General features: G+C 43.8%; 1 protein-coding gene across 3 annotated transcripts in view; it reads left to right on the plus strand.

The window, feature by feature from the left end:
• Positions 1-18,105, plus strand: part of ZNF124 (zinc finger protein 124) — a 567,552-nt gene that overhangs the window by 496,121 nt on the left and 53,326 nt on the right. The window contains exon 9 of one of the 3 annotated variants that reach the window (XM_069607996.1): positions 13,584-14,024. The exons of the other annotated variants lie outside the window; for them this stretch is intronic. Within the exon in view, the coding sequence (XP_069464097.1) occupies positions 13,584-13,597 (14 nt within the window). The 3' untranslated portion in view covers positions 13,598-14,024. Of the gene's footprint in view, positions 1-13,583; positions 14,025-18,105 lie in introns of those variants that run through there. 3 annotated transcript variants of the gene reach the window in all.

The raw sequence follows: 18,105 nt of genomic DNA on the forward strand, positions 1-18,105 counted from the left end.
TATTTTATTACACCATTCCTTTATAGAGTAACATCCACCTTTACGAAAAAGTGAGAAACCAGATTAACCTTCCACCTGGTACCCCCATTGATCTCTTCAGGTTCAGTGGGAGAAAGCAATGAGATTGTTTGGGAATGCCACAACTCTGGGCTGTGGATAAAGAGCAAAGTATCTATGATCAGCTATCATCCCTACAGTAACCCATGGCATTTGGTCATGTAATTCCACGGGCACCCCTGAACCATCAATTTCTCTAAACATATGGGACATTACTCGCTGAAAAACTGCTGCTCCAGATATCGTGTACTTCCTCGAATCTTGGTGTAACTGGATCTAGTGATCTGCTACAGGCAAATCTATGGTAGAAAACATATCTGCCTTCCCCACCTGATGTGCCCACTGGGCATGGTGGGCTGCACCAAAGTGGAAAAAAAGAAAAGGACTAAGAAGCCTTATAAGAATGGTCAAATCGGGTCCCATTTATTAGACTTCCAAGTCAGCAGACGGCATCCCTTCATGCCCAAACACCCGAGCCAACCCCACCTGCCCTCCTACTCACCTACCCTTATTACCCCATGGGTAGACCCCATCCAGAACAGGTCACTTCCGTTTAACCTTTCCCACCCCTCAACACAACAATGGGCACCTGCATTTTTAGGTCCCCTTTCAAACAGTGGTGGATGGGCATGCCAACATCAGCGTGGGCTGGATGAGGCTGCAGGCATCAATATGTGTAAACACAGTTCGACTCCCTTGTAGATGTTTTTGATGCCTTTTGGCTATCTTGTGTGTCTCCCTCAGTTGACTATCTCTAGATACTATTCATCCCTTCCCCAACCCTATTCTTGTTTCCAGTCTGGCCCCCGCTCTTACGTTTAGTCCTGTATTCCCAGTGTAGAATTGTCCCCTCTCTCTGCACTGTCACCATCTCTGTCCTTGCTCGGACGCTAGCTTCCCAGGCTCGCTGTATTATCTCGCTCTCTCTCTCTCTCTCTCTCTCTCTCTAGCCCTAGTTATGCTCTTCCCTTTCTTTCTCCCCCTAGTCCCAGGTCCTTCTTCCCTTGTTCTCTCTCTAGTCCTAGGTACACTCTTCACTTGGGTTCTCTCTCTCTGACCATTCCTAGTCTATCCCTGTCGTCTGGCTCTTTGCATTTAAACTAGTCTGCATCCTTCAATGTGTGGATGTTCCGTCTGTCCTCCATCTGCATTCTCAATCTGTGACTACTCTTTCTCTCTAACCTGTTTACTCTAGTCCATCGCCATCCCCTCAGGTGTTCTCTTCACTTTGTTTCTTCTGGCTCTTTCTCTTCTTAACTTCACCCCTCTTTGTCTCCAAAACCATGCCCTTTCACTCTCAATCCAATTTAACATTATCCCCTCTGTCATGATCAATTCATACTGTCTCTACTTACACTACGCTCTCTTTCCCTCGCCATCCACTTTCCCTTTGTCCACATCCATTCTCTCCTCCCGCTCTGTTTACTCATTCTCCTTCAATACCTACCTCCCCTGAACTCCTTTCTCCTTGTCCTCTACTTCTATGTTGAGTAGATACATTAAGTTACTAGATCTACTAGGTTCGGTAGATTTTAAAAGCTTTTTGAGGCCTGAAATATAATCCACACAAACAGTAATATAGAGGAAAGACTGGTTGTGCGACGATCCCTCTCTAGAGGAAACCATAGCGATTTGCAAAAAAAAGTTGTTCAAAAGTGATTAAAGCGAAAGAAAAAGGCTCAATATAAACAGCACAGATTGCTGGAGTTAAACAAAAGGAAATAAAAGGAGTGACTACATTAAAAAAAGGAAATGAAAGAAAAATCAAACAAAACTTGTGAGGAGTGGAAGAATGTCCAAAGACCAGATTGTGGGGAATCAAAGGCAGATTTTTAAAGAGGAAAGTGTATTGTTGTGGGAAGGAAGGGTACTGTACAAATTCTAAGAGTTGCCCGGACTGGGATGAAACATTTTTCAATTATGGAATGAAAGGACATTTTGCGATGGTATGTAGGAACAAAAAACAGGGAAGCCATTACAATCTTAATAGAGCAAGATAAAATGGGTGCGAGGAAGAGGAGGAGGAACTATGTTGTATAAGGCAACTGGAATAAAGTTTCTAAAAGTGTATTCATGATAGATGGAATATCCTCAGAACTAATGGTGGATTCAGAATCTCTGTACACCATATTCATCAAGGACAAATGGATAGAAATGTGTAAGGGCGGTTACAGCCCTGTATTAAGGAAATCAGATATTAGGAATCCTGGAGCTTTTGAGGGTTCAGTGATTGAAATGATTGCAAAGAAGGTGGCTTCAGTTGAATTTAAAGAAAGGATGGCAGAAGTCAAAACATATGTAGCTAAGAGAGGAGTTAATGTCTTGGGAGGATCAAGCTAAACTCAAGATTAAACTTAATCCAGGTAGCGATGAACCTGTGTCAGTTGTAGTAGCCAACAGAACAAAATGAATTACATACATTTTACAAGGAAAGGAGAAGTATTTATTTCTGACTGTGTTCAGGGAGGGTATAGAGCAGCTCAGAGATATTGCCACAAGATTGAACTCAAGTGAGGAGCTAAACCTATATCACATTCAGAGAGGCATATTCCCATCTCTTTGAGGGAAGAAGTGAAGATGGATTTGGAGAGACTTAAGAAGGAAGGGGATAATTGAGTCAGATGAAGTTTGAGTGGGTCTTCCCAATTGTGGCTGCTAAAAAATCAAATGGGAAAGTGAGACTGTGTAATTCTGAGAGTTTTTTTTTAAATTATTTTGTTTGTAGCACCAAGGTACTGCACAAAAATAGAAACAATGAGAAAAGAAGAGAAAAAAATCATTGAATAAAATCCCCACACTTATTCAAATTATTCGATCCTAAACTATCATTCTAAAATCAACTGTTTGGTTAGAAGCACATAACAGTAATTCATTAATAGATTTCAATAAAAGGCATCAATAAAAGAATATGCATATCCAAAACATTTATCAAAATAGCAGTAATAACCTGTTAATCTAAACTCTCGAGGAGTGCTTCCCCAAAGTCGACTACCAATTGTAGTTCTGCAAAGATTTTTCCAAAAATGTGGACAAAACTAAATTAAGAGATACTTGGGAGCCTGTCATTAATCTAGTCCAGAGGCACGTTGGTAACACCTCGGATGTAATGTGCGCGTAGGGTCCAAGAAATGTCAGTCTATACTTTAGAAGCTGAGGGCATTCAATAACATGATATAAGGACTCCAGACTCTGTCTTGCGTTACCTACAATTTCTAAGTTATCTGGGAATCTCTAATTTTGGCTCGAGAACTTCTAGAGTAGGTAAACAGTTAAGTTTAAACTCCTTAGCGGACTCCCTTTCACTGGGCTATGGCACTTGACAGTTTACCTAGAGTGTTTAGCCTGACCCACGCCTTGTTGTTTGAGTAGAATAGCAGAAGCATACGTAACAGTCCTGGATTGAGCCCCAACTCCAACAACGTATTCCACAAAAGGCAAAGATTAACGTTGTCAAAATCCGAGGGCAAATCCAGGACAGCCACGTAAAGAGTTCTGCTTGGGAGATACATGACACCAGTGCTAAACCACTTTCTATAGGGCCAACACCCTGTCTGTAGCCGATCTAAAGATGACTAAGACAATTTATACTCTGTGCCCACTTAATTAGACCTTTTAGTCCGATGAATGCTAACATTTTAGAGGAAGTATCTATTAATGAGATGGGGCGATAGCTTAAAGGTTCCTCTCTAAATGCCATTTTTAAAGATTGAAACAGTTGTAGATTGTTTCCAGGAAGCAGGAAAAACAGAATAGTTTTTCCATAACCCATTTGCCATCCCATCGAGACCACAAGATCGCGATTTCTTCAGCTTTATGATTATATTCTTAATCTCATCAGTCTCAAATTCATAAGACCATTTTTACTCGGCTACGAGATCAAAGATTTCATTACTGAGTTGGTCAACATCAATACTGAATTTAGCAGAAACATAATTGATCCGATCAGCCTATGCGACACAGGATGACTGTTGTTTAGGTTGGGCCTCATCTTTATTATTCACTGTCCACCATGTGTCAAGCATCCTTCTTTAAAATATCTACAAGAAAGTCGTGGTTGGCCTTAATATACCTTAGAATTCTATGGTGTCTTAAACAGGTTTTAAATATTTGCTTCAGGGTACAAATTTCATTGTATGTGTGTTTCAATCCTTAAGTTTGGATTGAATTACTCTTTTTTTTTTTATATCCAAACGTAATATACCCTTCTTAGAGTTTATTACAATGTCAAAGTTCAGGCCTTTATTATCAGCTGTAACCTGTTGCTTCCATCTTTCTTGACCGAGGTTACAACCTTGATAACAAATGGTGGAATTCAGCAGGAGCAGAGCAGCAATCATTCTCCACCTCTGTTAAGTTATCTCACCATTTTGCCAAACCCAGGTTGACTTTATCACTATTTGTACTTAGCAGGAGAACTCTGTTTACTTAGGCGCTGGTCACTAAATTGTGACAATACGAGGATTTTACCTCCCCTCCACTAGATAAATACTAAAGGACAGGTCCAACATAGCGTAATCACTAGGGTTCATCCTTATGGTCTTAAAATGGCTTATCTCATTATATTCTACGTTGGTTAAGTAGATGTAATCAATAACAGAGGTTAATGCAATTCCAAACCAAGTGGGTGCCAATTTAGGGACTATCTTGAAAATGGAATTCATTTGAATGAAGCCGCATCTAGCAGGAAATTTTGCCCAAATTAGCCCATCTCGCTGCTTTTTCCCCTGAATTTTAATAGCTTCAGTCGCACTGGTCTCAGTATACAGATCCTCAAAGGATACAACAACGGATGGACATAGAGTTAAAGTCCCTGCCAATAATTATGGGACTCAACTCATTGACACATGTCCAGTGTCATTGATGGCTTCTTCTACATTAACTAGTGTTGAATTATAATATATGTTTAGCACTAACATAGTTGTCTCCTTGCCATTTAGTTTTTCAACTACCTCAGAGGCTAACACTGCCTCAGTTAGCATGTACATTGTTCTATAGTGCAACCATGCCTGTTTCTTATGGCAGTAAGTAAGCCCCCAAAGGGCCTCGCTTTCTCTCCTTTTTTTGCCTTTATATAATTTAAATATCCACTGATGACAGGAGGCAGATTAATCCACGTGTCTTGAATTAAGATAATATCATATTGATTAAAGGTGTCCCACATTTGTAGATCCACAAATGTGTTGTGCCCACGTGAATTCCAGCTCAAGACTCTACGATCTCTCTTTCCCAAAGCCTGGCCTAAGACATCTGGGCAATGGAAGAGAGGTAACCAGCCATGCCCAGCTGATGGGGTCTTTTTCAAAAGAAACCTGCTTGTCATTCACTATTTATGGAGCATTTTTTGTTCATATTAGCATAATCAGCTTTTAATGGATTAGTAACTCATTTCTCCTCAACCTCCATTTGTGGGGTACGATAACTTTCATATCCTCTTTTCGGAATGCTGTCCTATTTATCACAAACTAAATTTGCTATGATCTTAGAATAGAAATGCACAGCACATTTATCAACATTGCAATCATTAAATAATTGCATGAAATGAATTTCAGAGATCGATATAATCATTAGATCCGAGATTATTGCAAATATTGACATTATTCTCGCCCTGTTGAGGGGGAGGTCTTCCTCCCTCTCAAACACTGTTTCAAATATAACAGGTAATAATGTTTCCCGGCTGGCTCTGGTTGAGTGTTTTTATAGGCGTTCCCTCTTTCCTTCCCACAGCAGGATGCAATAATGATATAGATTTCTCCAGAGTGCTACTGCCGTCCTACCTTGCATGTACTACAGTGAATTTGACCATGCTTTCCTTTTCCAGTGTGAGGGTGCTGTTTACAGACTTATTGATCAAAACACTGCACCCCATTGGGAAAACGCTCCTTCATTGGAGGCAACTCCTAGATCACTGCAGTTATTGCGTTCTTCACATACTCGCTTAAAAAAATCTCTGAATTCCACCCTTTAACTTCTTTTCTTTTTCTTTTTCTTTGATGGCTTGTCCACCAAACATATTTGCAAGTCAGTTACCTCTTCAACGTCACCTTGTAAAGCATCCCTATTAGATGTTTCATGTGGAGTGTTCTGAACAGTTGTATGTACACCGTTGTGTGTCATAAATGATTATGGTATCCCGGCTGTGGTCAATCCCTTCGTTCTTCATGACAGCAGATTGTTCCCTTCTGGTCGTTGCCCTAAGTAAGTTTCTGAGAACTTTTCTCGACCCCTTGTTCTTCAGTTTTGTACCTCCCTTTAATATTCTTGGATTTACTTATGTTGTTGGTTGCACTGTTGACCCTTTCGGATTCCCTTGTGTTTCTAAAGGTGCTCACGCTTCCTTTTATTTCATCGTTGTCATGTGAATCACTGTTTCCTCTTTGAATTGCAGTAGTTTCGCCACACAAAATTTAATCAGACGTGTTAGAACATAGATGATTATTTGCTAATTCGTTTACAATCAGTCACCCCCTATGTTCCTTTAAAATAGATGAGTTTTCTCTTACTTCCAACATCACTGTGTCAAACAGTTGTGTAAGGGATTGTAGAACTAGATTTAGTGCACTATTTCCACCCTTTATGGAATCCTGAGATAACTGTGTGTCTTCCTGTAGCGGGAATAAAGATCGATCTCCCACACTGGAGACCTTGTGCATATTGTCATCTACCTGTCTGAAATGACCTACTTCGTCCTGCTCTTTGGGTGTTACAAATAGTTTGGGAAAGACACTCAGTCTCCAAGAAGGACCCCCGAAGGCATCAATTTCCTCCTCGAGAATAATGCACACATCCATTAACGAAATGTTAGCACGTCTTTCCACGTCTCGCGGCACTGGGCCTGATATTTCGATGCCCTCATTAAAGTCTGTTCCTGTTCCAATCATTAAGAAATCCGAAATCGATGGAGCAATTTGTCGCACCTGACTATATGTTCTGTTTGGCTTTTGAGGACAAAAATGTGATTTTACCTTGGTTGGCAGATTTCGACTTTGTACTAGCTGCCTGTAATTTCGATGCCATTTCCTCATCCAGTGAGGTCTGATCTGTGCTTCGGAGGTTATATTTGTTTCATTTTTTTCTTGCGTTTTCACCAGCCCTGCTCATCTCTGTGCTTGCTGGGGCAGATGAGCAGAGTACAAGGTTAAGTGTTGAAGCAGATGTCTAACCTCGGCACAGTTCAGCACAAATGGGACACACACAAAAGAACGCCCCACACTACTTTCAAGTGGAAATACACAACTAATCCCTAGTGTGACCTCCACACAGTCCCTTCTCACCACACAGTCCTCGTTTCGTTTATAAAGAGTAACAGCTAGACTAAGACCACTCCTCGAGCGGCCTCCAGCATACAGCAGACTGCAGGCTGCCGACAGCCAAACACTTGTCAGACACTTAAGCAAAATAGGATTTATCTTAATTAGGGGATACTTCCTTCCGACATCCATTACAGGGAACGCTAGTAGCACAACAGTCCATGCCGCTCAGCAGTTATCGAGTCAGCTGCGTTTTTTGCGAACAGGTAAGCAAGCAGCACAGGCAGTCACCCGCCTGCAATGCCTCTCACCTCCCTCCACACACAGGCTTCGCACAAGCTCCCGATAGCTAAAAGCAATCGGAGCTAGCAATGAGGCCAATCAGTTCAGGAGGAATATCCCTGTTATCGTTTGTGCAATATCAGTACTCAGACTGAGCAGAATGTGTGTATATGATATATGATGCTGATTCGAGGTTGCAGATATCACTCGCAACCACCTCTATCACCACTGCTTTAGGATATCAGCCAACATGTAAACCGGCAGCACACCCCACCTTACCATCAACCCGCTGGAGGACTGAGGGGACTCAGCACCTCCCCGGCGCCAATCTCAGAGGACTGCGAACCCGGCTCTGTACACCAAGCACTGAACACTCCCCAGGGTACCTGACTCCCTGGGCTGGCTTGCTGAAGCCGCCGCTTCCGTGTCAGCCTCAGCGCAGTTCAGTGCCGCCGCTGCCTGACAGACGAGGTCCAAGAGATTCAAAGAAAGGACTTGGCAGCGTTCAAAACGTTTGTCAATTATTTTAACATCTTTTTATTGGCATTTATACATTATGCTTGTTTCCAATTAACATTACCATCATTGCAGCATATTTATACATATGCTATTCCAATACAGTAAGACAACTTGTAACATAACAATAACAACAAAAACATTCCTCACACAGTGGGTCTGATCGCCCTTGTCTCTTCAAGTCAGGCTTGTAGGGGTAACATTCTGAGTGATAGTACATCCCCTTTAGGTGTATCAAATATAACAGTGTATCAATTATCAGACAATGGGTGCCACTTTGGCCTCACATTTCCATCCAGTTAAGTCATTAGTACTACAGTGTATGGTAATTCTTCACCTTCAAGGTGGTTTATCGTCCGCGGGGTGAAACATGTCGCAAATAACCCCTTTCCAGGACTTATATATGCAGCACCAGCCCATTTACTGCACCAGCCCATACTGTTACTACTTCAGACGAGAACTCAAACTCCCTGTGCCAGCATGTCTATTCCCACTTGGCCTTCAACTCAGTGCTCCTAGGATTGGGTCTGTCTGCCAAGTTACTATATAGCCTGGACACTGATTTCCAACCATCTTCTAGTGTATGCATCACGGTCCACAGTGATGTCACCTCTGGCTCCTCTGCCCAATTCGTCAATTTCTGCTTGGCCACGCCCTCACCCGCAAGTACCATAAGAACTGGCCTCTAGGTAGCCCCACCTGCTCCGTTAAGGACTCCATTCCTTGAATATACCATTCCCAAACATGTCTCTCCATGTTGAGAGCCCCCAACGCTCCCAGAGCATAGCCACCATTAGTATGTTTTTATTTCTACAAACATTTACTGCTATTGGGACCTTAGGTAAGTATGGATTCTCTATTTTTAGCAATTTGTGTTCTGCGCCACACCCGCCTGCCCAGCGTAAATAGTGCAGGCTCACTACCCAAGCAGCTTGATGGCAGCCGTATAATTTCCTTCAGATATGCTGGGGCCACCAGCTGACGTAGCAGCATCGATTCCGATGTGGGGTCATCCTAAAGCAATTTGTTGACAAAGCTAAGCTGTGCAGCTAGATAGTACCTTTCTAGGTCTGGCATTTGCACCCCCCTTCCCTGTAGGGCAGACACAGTGTTGTTAGCACAAATGTAAGTCCCAACGCAAGAGTAGCTCCTTTCCTAAGGTTGAGTTTCTCTCCACAAATCTACCAGATCTAAGTTTGTTAGTGCCATGTTCAGCGCTAAGGATGCAGGTCCCGTATTATTCGGAGGTGGGTTTGATTGGTCCAGAAGTGGATCCCTAGCACAGTCAAAATACCCCTCCATATGACAAAATATTCCCTGTGTTTTGCTATTTTAGCACTAATCATATTGATGTGTGATGAGATGCCGTGATTAGGAAAATAGGAGTTAATTATGCATACTTCAACCTGATATGTGACCCCACAATATTAAGTATGCCACCCCGTACCCTTGCCCACCCCATCTTTCTTTAACATTTGCAAGATCCTCTGTCGCGAGGTGGGTCTCTTGCAGTAATGCAATGGATACCTTTTTTCTGTCTAAAAGGACTTTACACAATTCCTGCGTAGGTATGTGTCTAGCACCCGCACATTCCACGTCAGTACCCTAATGTTGGATGCCATATATGTACCTAGTTCGTGCCCTCATCTCACCCCATCCCGCCCCCCATCTGTACACTGTGTTCTTCTCCATATACCAGTGTTCCTTTCGCTTCCCAATCACTCCACCCCCAACCCTCCTATCAGACCCATAGTTACTCTTGTGCGACCATCTGCGTGAGGACCTTATAAACAACAACCTAACAAACAAAACCATAAACATTCGCCCAACGCCTGCAATTCGCAGGCAGCGCTCAGGCGCACCCGCACCTTTGGAGCCCATCCAGGCCACTGGGTGCAGTGTAACGAGTGTTAGCAACATGCCAAAACCAACCTCTGCGTGGGGTAGACCTTAGGACCCAAGGTAGGTGGTCAAACATCGCCCCTGTCATAATTGGACAAAAGCCAGCTTGGTAACATTTACACTTTGCAAACACCTGCAGGACACCTGCAACACTACTGACCAATCTCATAGCTACCCCTACTTGTTGCTCCTGTGGCCCTTCCCCTTACCACCCACCAGTATCTTATGTGACAGGCAATGCAGACCAAACTTGGCTGCACCCCGAGTCATGCAACAGAGCCCTGCAAATTAGTCTTGGCTCAGCGAAGCAGCAACACTCCAATTCGGGCTCTTTACGCACTTTGCTGTAGTCCTGTGTGATCTACCACTAACCGCTCATCCTCTGCAGTCTCTAACCAGCCATTGCTTCCTGTGTAGTTCTTAAATTGTGGCAGTGCTTCATAGGTAAATTATCAGTGTTCTCTGCGCTCTTGTTGTACCACCAAGCACTCGGGGATCTGCTTGCCGGCAGGTAACTGTTCCGGTGTGCTGCTTTTAGAGTCCCCAGCCTGTGCAACACTCGCGTGTATGCTCTGTCAGGGAGCCGCTTCCACGCGCCTCCTGAAGCGTCCATCCTCGTTTCACTTTGCAGCTTCTCCTGTTGCTTGCCGTGTCCCCAGGAGGCCTGCGCGCTGCCACACGATTCCCTTCTAGCTTATCTCCAGATTCCAGATCCAGTGGCACAACAGATATCGCTCCTCTGCTCCCCACTGTTCTCCACTCGCGCACTTTGCAGTTCAGGCATCCACAGTTTATCAGGTCCGCCTTTCTATGTGTTCAGGGCAGCCGCCAACCCACCTTGATTCACTATCGGGGCTGCTCGCCAGTGCCCAAGCCTTGCTAGCGCCAGTCCGCATGCATTTCTGCTGCTATCACTTGCAATCCGGGGAATCATAAACAAATTCTATGGGGGTCCGTAACGGACATCTTCGAGCTGCAGTCACTGCATTTCTTAAAACCCGACTTGGGAGTGGAAGATGCCGAAGACTAAGCCATTCTATCAAATGCTCAAAGAGTTTACTTGAAGAATTTACTTGAAGATTTTCTCACAAGGAACGAAGCGTCCCGTATCCGAAGCGTAAGCGTGGAAAAATTGAACTGATGCCAACAGGCGCTGCACGTGCTACATATACCTCTGAGGGATATCGAGTCGACAGGCATCGACGCACAGCGCCCCTGCTGAAATGTTTTTTTCCGAAGCAACAAAGCTGGTTATTGGAAATATCAAAAGATGAGGAATACATGGGAGGACACAATCTATTCGAAATTTGGTTTGGTTGGCCCCTAGCACGGTCTTCTTCGGGGTTGATGTCCAATCCTGCCTCTCCTAGTGTTTTCACCACTTCCGTAAGATGTTTCAGATGCGATTTCCATGTTTTGCTGAAGACTATGATGTCATCCAGATACGCCGAAGCACAGGACATGTGTGGCTGGTGTCAGGAGATGGTCCATCAAGGACTGAAACGTAGCTGGGGCTCCATGTAGGCCAAAAGGAAGTACTGTGAGCTGGTATAGACCTCGGGTACTGGCAAAGGCTGGTTTGTTTTCTCTTCCCAAGGCATAAAATAAGCAGTGTTGCATAGCAATTTGCTATACAATTATGGAAGTTTGCAAATTAAATTGATTCTTGTGTAGCAAAGCCAGCTATTTAAGTTACCCGTTCAATGAAAACACAGCTCACCCTGCATTCCTCTCTTGCCCCCAGTCTCTTGCCGCCCTCTTTTCTGTGTTCACTGCAAGCTCAAAGGGGCTAATGGAGAGAGAGTGCAGCACTATCCCTCTCCTTCAATCTAAAGTACCAAAGGCCTCTGCCGGAGCGATAGACAAGATTTTTCTTTTTCAAATAATTAACTAGATGTAATTGGAGATGATACTTTTATTATGCTAACTATATCTTGTCTGGCAAATACTAGTATGTGCTAACTTTACTTTTATTTTTAAAAGACAGTCATGTTAATTCCATCCCTATTAATGTAAGTTGTTACATAATGCATAATTACAGTATTGCTACTGTAAAACACTGGTTTGTCTCCAAGCGTTACAGTAAAATGGAGGTTAGTGCATCTAAATATCATAGATTGAACTATATTTCATTTAATTGGGGAAGATGCATCACATTGATGAGTGAACACTTTTGAAAATGTACATGATCACACAGCCAAATGCTTTGATGGAAAACCTAGGTCTTTGACATGCCCAACGCAACTGGTGCTCAACCCATGAGCTGATTCCATATCTGCTGACATTCTATCTTATCGCCCTGTTTTATACCAGCCCCTGAAAGTGAGGTGGCCGAAAACAGCAATATTCCACCTAATTTCCCTAGTTCTCTGCCTGCTACCCATCCACTCTGCTTAGTCTTACTTTCTCTTCTCTTAAATAATGAATAGACAAAGCTAACTAGATGTTTACGCAAAGTGGTGATCAAAAGTTCCAGCCAGTCTGTAAATCTACAGATCTGCTGCAATACCATATAATGCAGTTATCCACCAGAGCTCGCTTCGTTCTATGATTGATTGAATTATATATTCTCACCTGCGTTAAAGTGATGACCAAACTGTTTTCTCCTGTATTGGCCCACATTTTCTGATTTACATCTTCCGATACACCAGTTCCATCTTTCCACTTTGTGCACATGGACAGTGCGTCTGCACATTTGTTAGATGTCATCCACATCCATTTCTCATTTTCCTACCTCAATGTGTTTGGACCTCACTCACGGTACCTTTCTACATTCCATCACACATGTTCTCTAGTGTTCACCTTGCCAAACATGCACCCTCTTCACTTTGCTCTTTCTACAGGACTCGCCCTGGCGCACATTCCGGCGCAGGTTTGCTGACCTGTACAGTCGGATATTGACAGAACCTCTAAATCATTCTAGGCTGAACCACTGCACTCTTTCAACTGTAAGATAACCTCTAAGAACACATCAACATATACTCTCTGTACAATCACTTTACTTCACCATTTCTACATTGGTCACCTCTATTGGCAAATCTATTTGCATTCCAATAGATTGTCTCTGCTCTTTTCAGCAGTTCACTTTGCTGGGAACCACAGACTATCAATTTGATCTTTCAGCATGTCTGCTCTGCTGCCTAAATTTGTTTCCCTTTTGAGGGCTTGGCCCATTTGTTATACATTGTGGACAATTTCCCTAATGTGAAACTCAAGTTCTTGAGTCGACGATACAACCCTCTGGGTTACCATCTCACCTATTTCACCAAGACGATTTACAATTCTAAACAGATGTGCTGTAACTTTTCATTTTGTAGACAGATGTCACTATTTGAGTATGTTATATTTTACAGCATACTATATAAATCAAACGCTGTACCATTTGTGTATTTTTATTTGTGTGTTAGGATCGTGTTCGTTTCAAGTTGTTGTTTTTTTTTTTAATGTTCTTATGATTTTTTTTCACTTATGAAGTCACAGGGCAGCACAACAGTATGTTATAACACCTCAACATACCTTGGTGGCTATAAATGGATTTATGATAATTTTGTATCTCTGTTTTTGTCTCCTTTGTGCTAGATCATAACATTTGATGTGCAGAAGCATCTTACCACTACTACATTTGTATTTATTAAACCTATATTAAGTCAACACTTCTGCATTGATTTTGCACCTTCATCCGATTTGCCCAGTGGTGTTATTTGCATTGATGCTTAAGCTTCAATATATTAGTTTGAACATTGCTTTGCTTGACCGTTCCACATTTGTACTTGCATGAATTACGCTTTTTCTCTTGCTAGTGCAAACTGTTTTCAGAGCCTTTTTATCTTATGTACTCATTTGTGTCCATTCATGCAGCTAACCTTTTACATTGTACACACTCATCAGGGCGTGCAAAGTCTACGCGCCCACTCAAGTACATTTTGTGAAGGGCGATCACCATTTGCTGAGGATGTTTGACATTTTTATTTAACATTTACTTTGTTTGCAGAAAATGTCAAATAAAAGTTTCACAGTGAATGGCTGGCCTCTGGGTAGTAGCAGTGTGACAAACAGAGTCGATTTTTGGTGTCATGCACAATTTGATACTTTTTGTTATCCGTTGCTATGGGTCTGTTGCATTTCTCTTAGGTCAAGTAGATAAACTCAGTTATTCGACCTGCAGGTCTAGCAGAATTTTTAAGAATCTGCCAGGCCTGACTCCTCTCACTAATGTCTTACTTCAGCAGTAGACAAAAATGCTTTATTGATGCTCATTTTATGTTTTGGGTACAAATAACATCTGTTGACATAAAAAATATAGTACTAGATTGCTGACCAAATGGGTTCAGTTTGCAAATAAAAAAAGGTTTAATTAGAAAACTCTGCTAATCCATTTTTAAAAAAAAATCTTTTTATTAGCATTTTTTTAAACATAGTACATTGCAGTAGTGAGCACTCTGCGTTTGTCTTGCGTACTTGGAGCGTAGTTCTTGTTGCATACAAACCATTTAACTTAAGTTGATGACTGTAAACACTTAACGCACTTCTCTGTCCAACTCTCCACCCGCCCGCCTCTTAACTCCCACTACCCTAAATCATCAACAAAAATTCCCACTGCACTCCCTTCCGAACTGTGAGTTGCTCCCTAGCCTTTCTGGCGAACGTAGCAAGGTGTTTGGTGTGCAGTTTGCTCCTGTCCCCTTACTGAATTATCCCTAGTTAGGTTGCAAGCCATGTCTTTATGATAAGTTGTCACCTTCCCCACTTTACCTCTTATGTATGGATCAGTTAGCTCTTGGAATTTTATTGCTCTTGTGGGGTTATGTGACTGTTGTCTCGTCATCGCCACTCGTTCCATTTTGCACGTTTTCGAGAGGAGTGCGGCTTGCTCGGCCAAGGAGAAGGAGGCACATGCCTTCCAATGGATGATCAGGAGTTACCTTGCTGTGAATAATATCAGGCCTATGAGTTTGCGGGTTAGCATGTCCTCATGCCAGTCGTCCGCTTCAGCCCCCGTTAGCATTACCTCGGGTATGAATGCAACAGTAGCTCCGCCCTGTTGATGTCACGTATGTACCTGTGAATGTCCCTCCAGTAGGGAGAGATCGTGGGGCATTGCCATAGCATTCCCTCCAACATTCGTCTGATTGGGTGATCCCCATCCAGTGTAGTGTGGTAGGGGTGAAATGTAGTCGTTGTAGGATATTATATTGTATCTCTCTGTTTTTAAGGTTGGTGGAGATTAGTGGTATGGCCGTGTAGTATTCCAGGATGTCTGAAATCCCGATTTGGACCCCAAGGTCCTCGGACCAGGTGTACGCTAGTGTGTGGTTCCGTCTCAGGTTGCTTGGTATAGCCATTTGGTAGAAGGTATGTAGGTGTTGCTCCATCTCCATCTCGTACGGGGCCGGGGTCGGTGGGGAGTCTGTGCCGTGTGGTGACGTATCGTAGTATATATTGTGTGGTATGTGAGCCAGTCCCCTATATTCAGACCCAGTTTTGTGCATGTGTCTTGGAATATCTGTAGTTTCCCCTCTTAGCTTATGGCCATCAGTGATATATTGCCCCATTACTGATCCTGTTTATGGTGCATTTTATGTGCTAGCCCGTAGATCAATATTGCCATGATGCTGGACCATGGTGGTGCGTACCGAGTTTGGAACCCTTGCGCGGCCCTAACTCAGTGCGATTGGGTGATTGTGGGCCCTGTTATAGGGTGTTTCTTTGTTTTATGGGAGCATGTTTGGGGGGTGGCCATGATTTCGATTGGGTTAAATGGTTTCATCAGCGCTACCTCCATTGCGTTCCAGCTGGAGTCGTCTGTTGTGTCAAGCCAGCGTTTTATCTAGCAAACCTGGGCCACTTGGTAGTATGCCTTTAGGGATGGGCCCACCAATCCGCTGTTGCCTTGGTGGCCTGTAGGACTGAGAGGGGGATTCTCGCTTTCTTCCCTTTCCAGATAAACTTAGCAATTGCTTTGTCTAGTTCTTTCATTGACTTGGATGTTGGACTGACTGGGATCATCATTGCGATGTACTTGAGCTTGGGGAACAAATTCATTTTCAGGGCGTTTATCCGTCCCGTCAGGGAGAGGGTTAGGGTATCCCATCTGCTTAGATCCTGACATATAGCCATTATTTTCTGTGGATAGTTTAGATCCCTGATGTTATCGAATGAGGCGCCTATTTATGCCAAGATATTTGATATGGTGCGTTTGCAGAGAGAATGGGGCTACCAGCCCTCCCGGGATCCCACAGGAGGATTATCTTCATGCAGTGGCATGACCTCAGATTTGCTCCAGTTGATTTTATAGCCCGCCATCGGGCCTATCTTAAATAGAAGCGCTTGGATGTGTGGGAAGGATGCAGGACCTTTGCTTATGTAATAGAGCATGTCATCTGCGTAAAGGGACACGCAGTGCTCCTCTTCCCCCCCTATCTGCCCAGAGCTTGATCACTATCGGCTCTATCGAGAGAGGATACAGCAAGGGCGACAGTGGGCACCCTTGACGTGTGCCTGATTGCAGTTTGAACGCGGGGGAGGTGATGCCATTAGTTACAACAATGGCGGTAGGGCCTGTATAAAGTAGTTTAATCATATGGACAAGGTGAGGGGGGAAGCCGTATCGTGGAAGAACTTTAAATATGAACTCCCACTGCACCTTGTCAAACGCCTTCTACACCCAGTATTATGTCTTCTGGGTATCTGTCCCCTGCTACCATTTGCAGCAGTCTTCTAATGTTGTCACTCGAGTGTCTGTTACGAATAAATCCCATTTGATCTTTATGGATAATGAATGGGAGACTGTTTTCAATACATCTGGCCAGGCACTTCACTAGAATTTTGGCATCCGTATTTATAAGAGATATGGGCCTATAGGAGCCGCATATTTTGGGGTCCTTCCCCCCCTTGTGAAAAACTATTATGTTTGCCGCAAGCATAGATTGAAGGAGACGTCCCCGGGAGACTGCTTCATTACATACCTCCTCTAGCCGTGGTGCTATTTCTTCTATGTTTTTACAGAGATCTATGGGGAGCCCGTCGAGGCCCACTGCTTTCCCTGCAGACAATGCAGCTATGGCGCTTGATATTTCTGCCGCCGTGATGTGAGCATCTAGGGCGGTTTTGTGATCCGGGGGGCTCCGGGGGATCTTTGGGATCTGTATGGAGTCTAGGAAGATTTCAATGTCTTGGGTTGTGGACGCATTTGATGCCATATATAGCTCTTCGTAGAATTCTGCGAATCGTGAATTGATTTGGGCGTCGCCCACCAGCACCTCTCCCTCCTTATCCCGAATAGTGACGAATGTTTGCGCGGCTTGCCTTTGTTTCAGGGACAGGGCCATTAACGTCAGGGGCTTGTCGCTTTCAATATAGTATGATTGAGACAAGCTGGTGTACGAATTTTGGGCCCTGTCTGCTGTAACCTGTCCAATTTCGGCGTGGAGTTTGTTCAGTATTGCCCTTAGTTTGTTTCTGGATTGTTTGTGGTCCCGCTCTGTTTTGTCTAGTTCCGCCATTAGGTGGGCAATGCCTCCACCCCCATGTTTTAAGCTTGTACGCCCAGTGCAAAATACATTGTCCCCTTATGTAGGTGTTGAAGGCGCCCGAGCATGTATGGGCTGTGTAGCCTTGCACTAGGTTGAGATCTCAGAACCGCTCTGTGTCTGCGACAAGCTTCTCTATGAGGTTGGGGTAATGGAGCATACGCAGGTTTAGTCTCCATGGGGGTGTTTTGCAGGCTTCGTCTGGGAGGGGGATGCATAGGAGGAACGGGGCGTGGTCTGACAGGGTGGTCGGGATGGCTGTGCATTCTGTTACCAGATGGAGTGTGTTAGCTGGGGTTAGCCAGTAGTCCAGATGGGAGTAGCTATCATGCGGATGGGAGTAGAACGTAAAGTCCTGGCTTTGCTCATGTGTACCTCTCCAGATGTATGACCTTCGCCTAATTGACATTAATGATTGGAGGGCTGCCTGCTTTTTTAATGAGGTGGGGCCCCCTGTGGGCGTGCCTTGGCGATCTAGTAGGGGGTCCAGGGCGAAATTGAGGACTCCTCCTATATATGTAATATTACCCATGAACTGTGCACAGGTCATGTACATATTGTGAAGAAGGATA

The sequence above is a fragment of the Ambystoma mexicanum genome, chromosome 4q (genome assembly GCF_040938575.1).
Source record: "Ambystoma mexicanum isolate Mex_15411 chromosome 4q, UKY_AmexF1_1, whole genome shotgun sequence".
Taxonomy (NCBI): Eukaryota; Metazoa; Chordata; class Amphibia; order Caudata; family Ambystomatidae; genus Ambystoma; species Ambystoma mexicanum.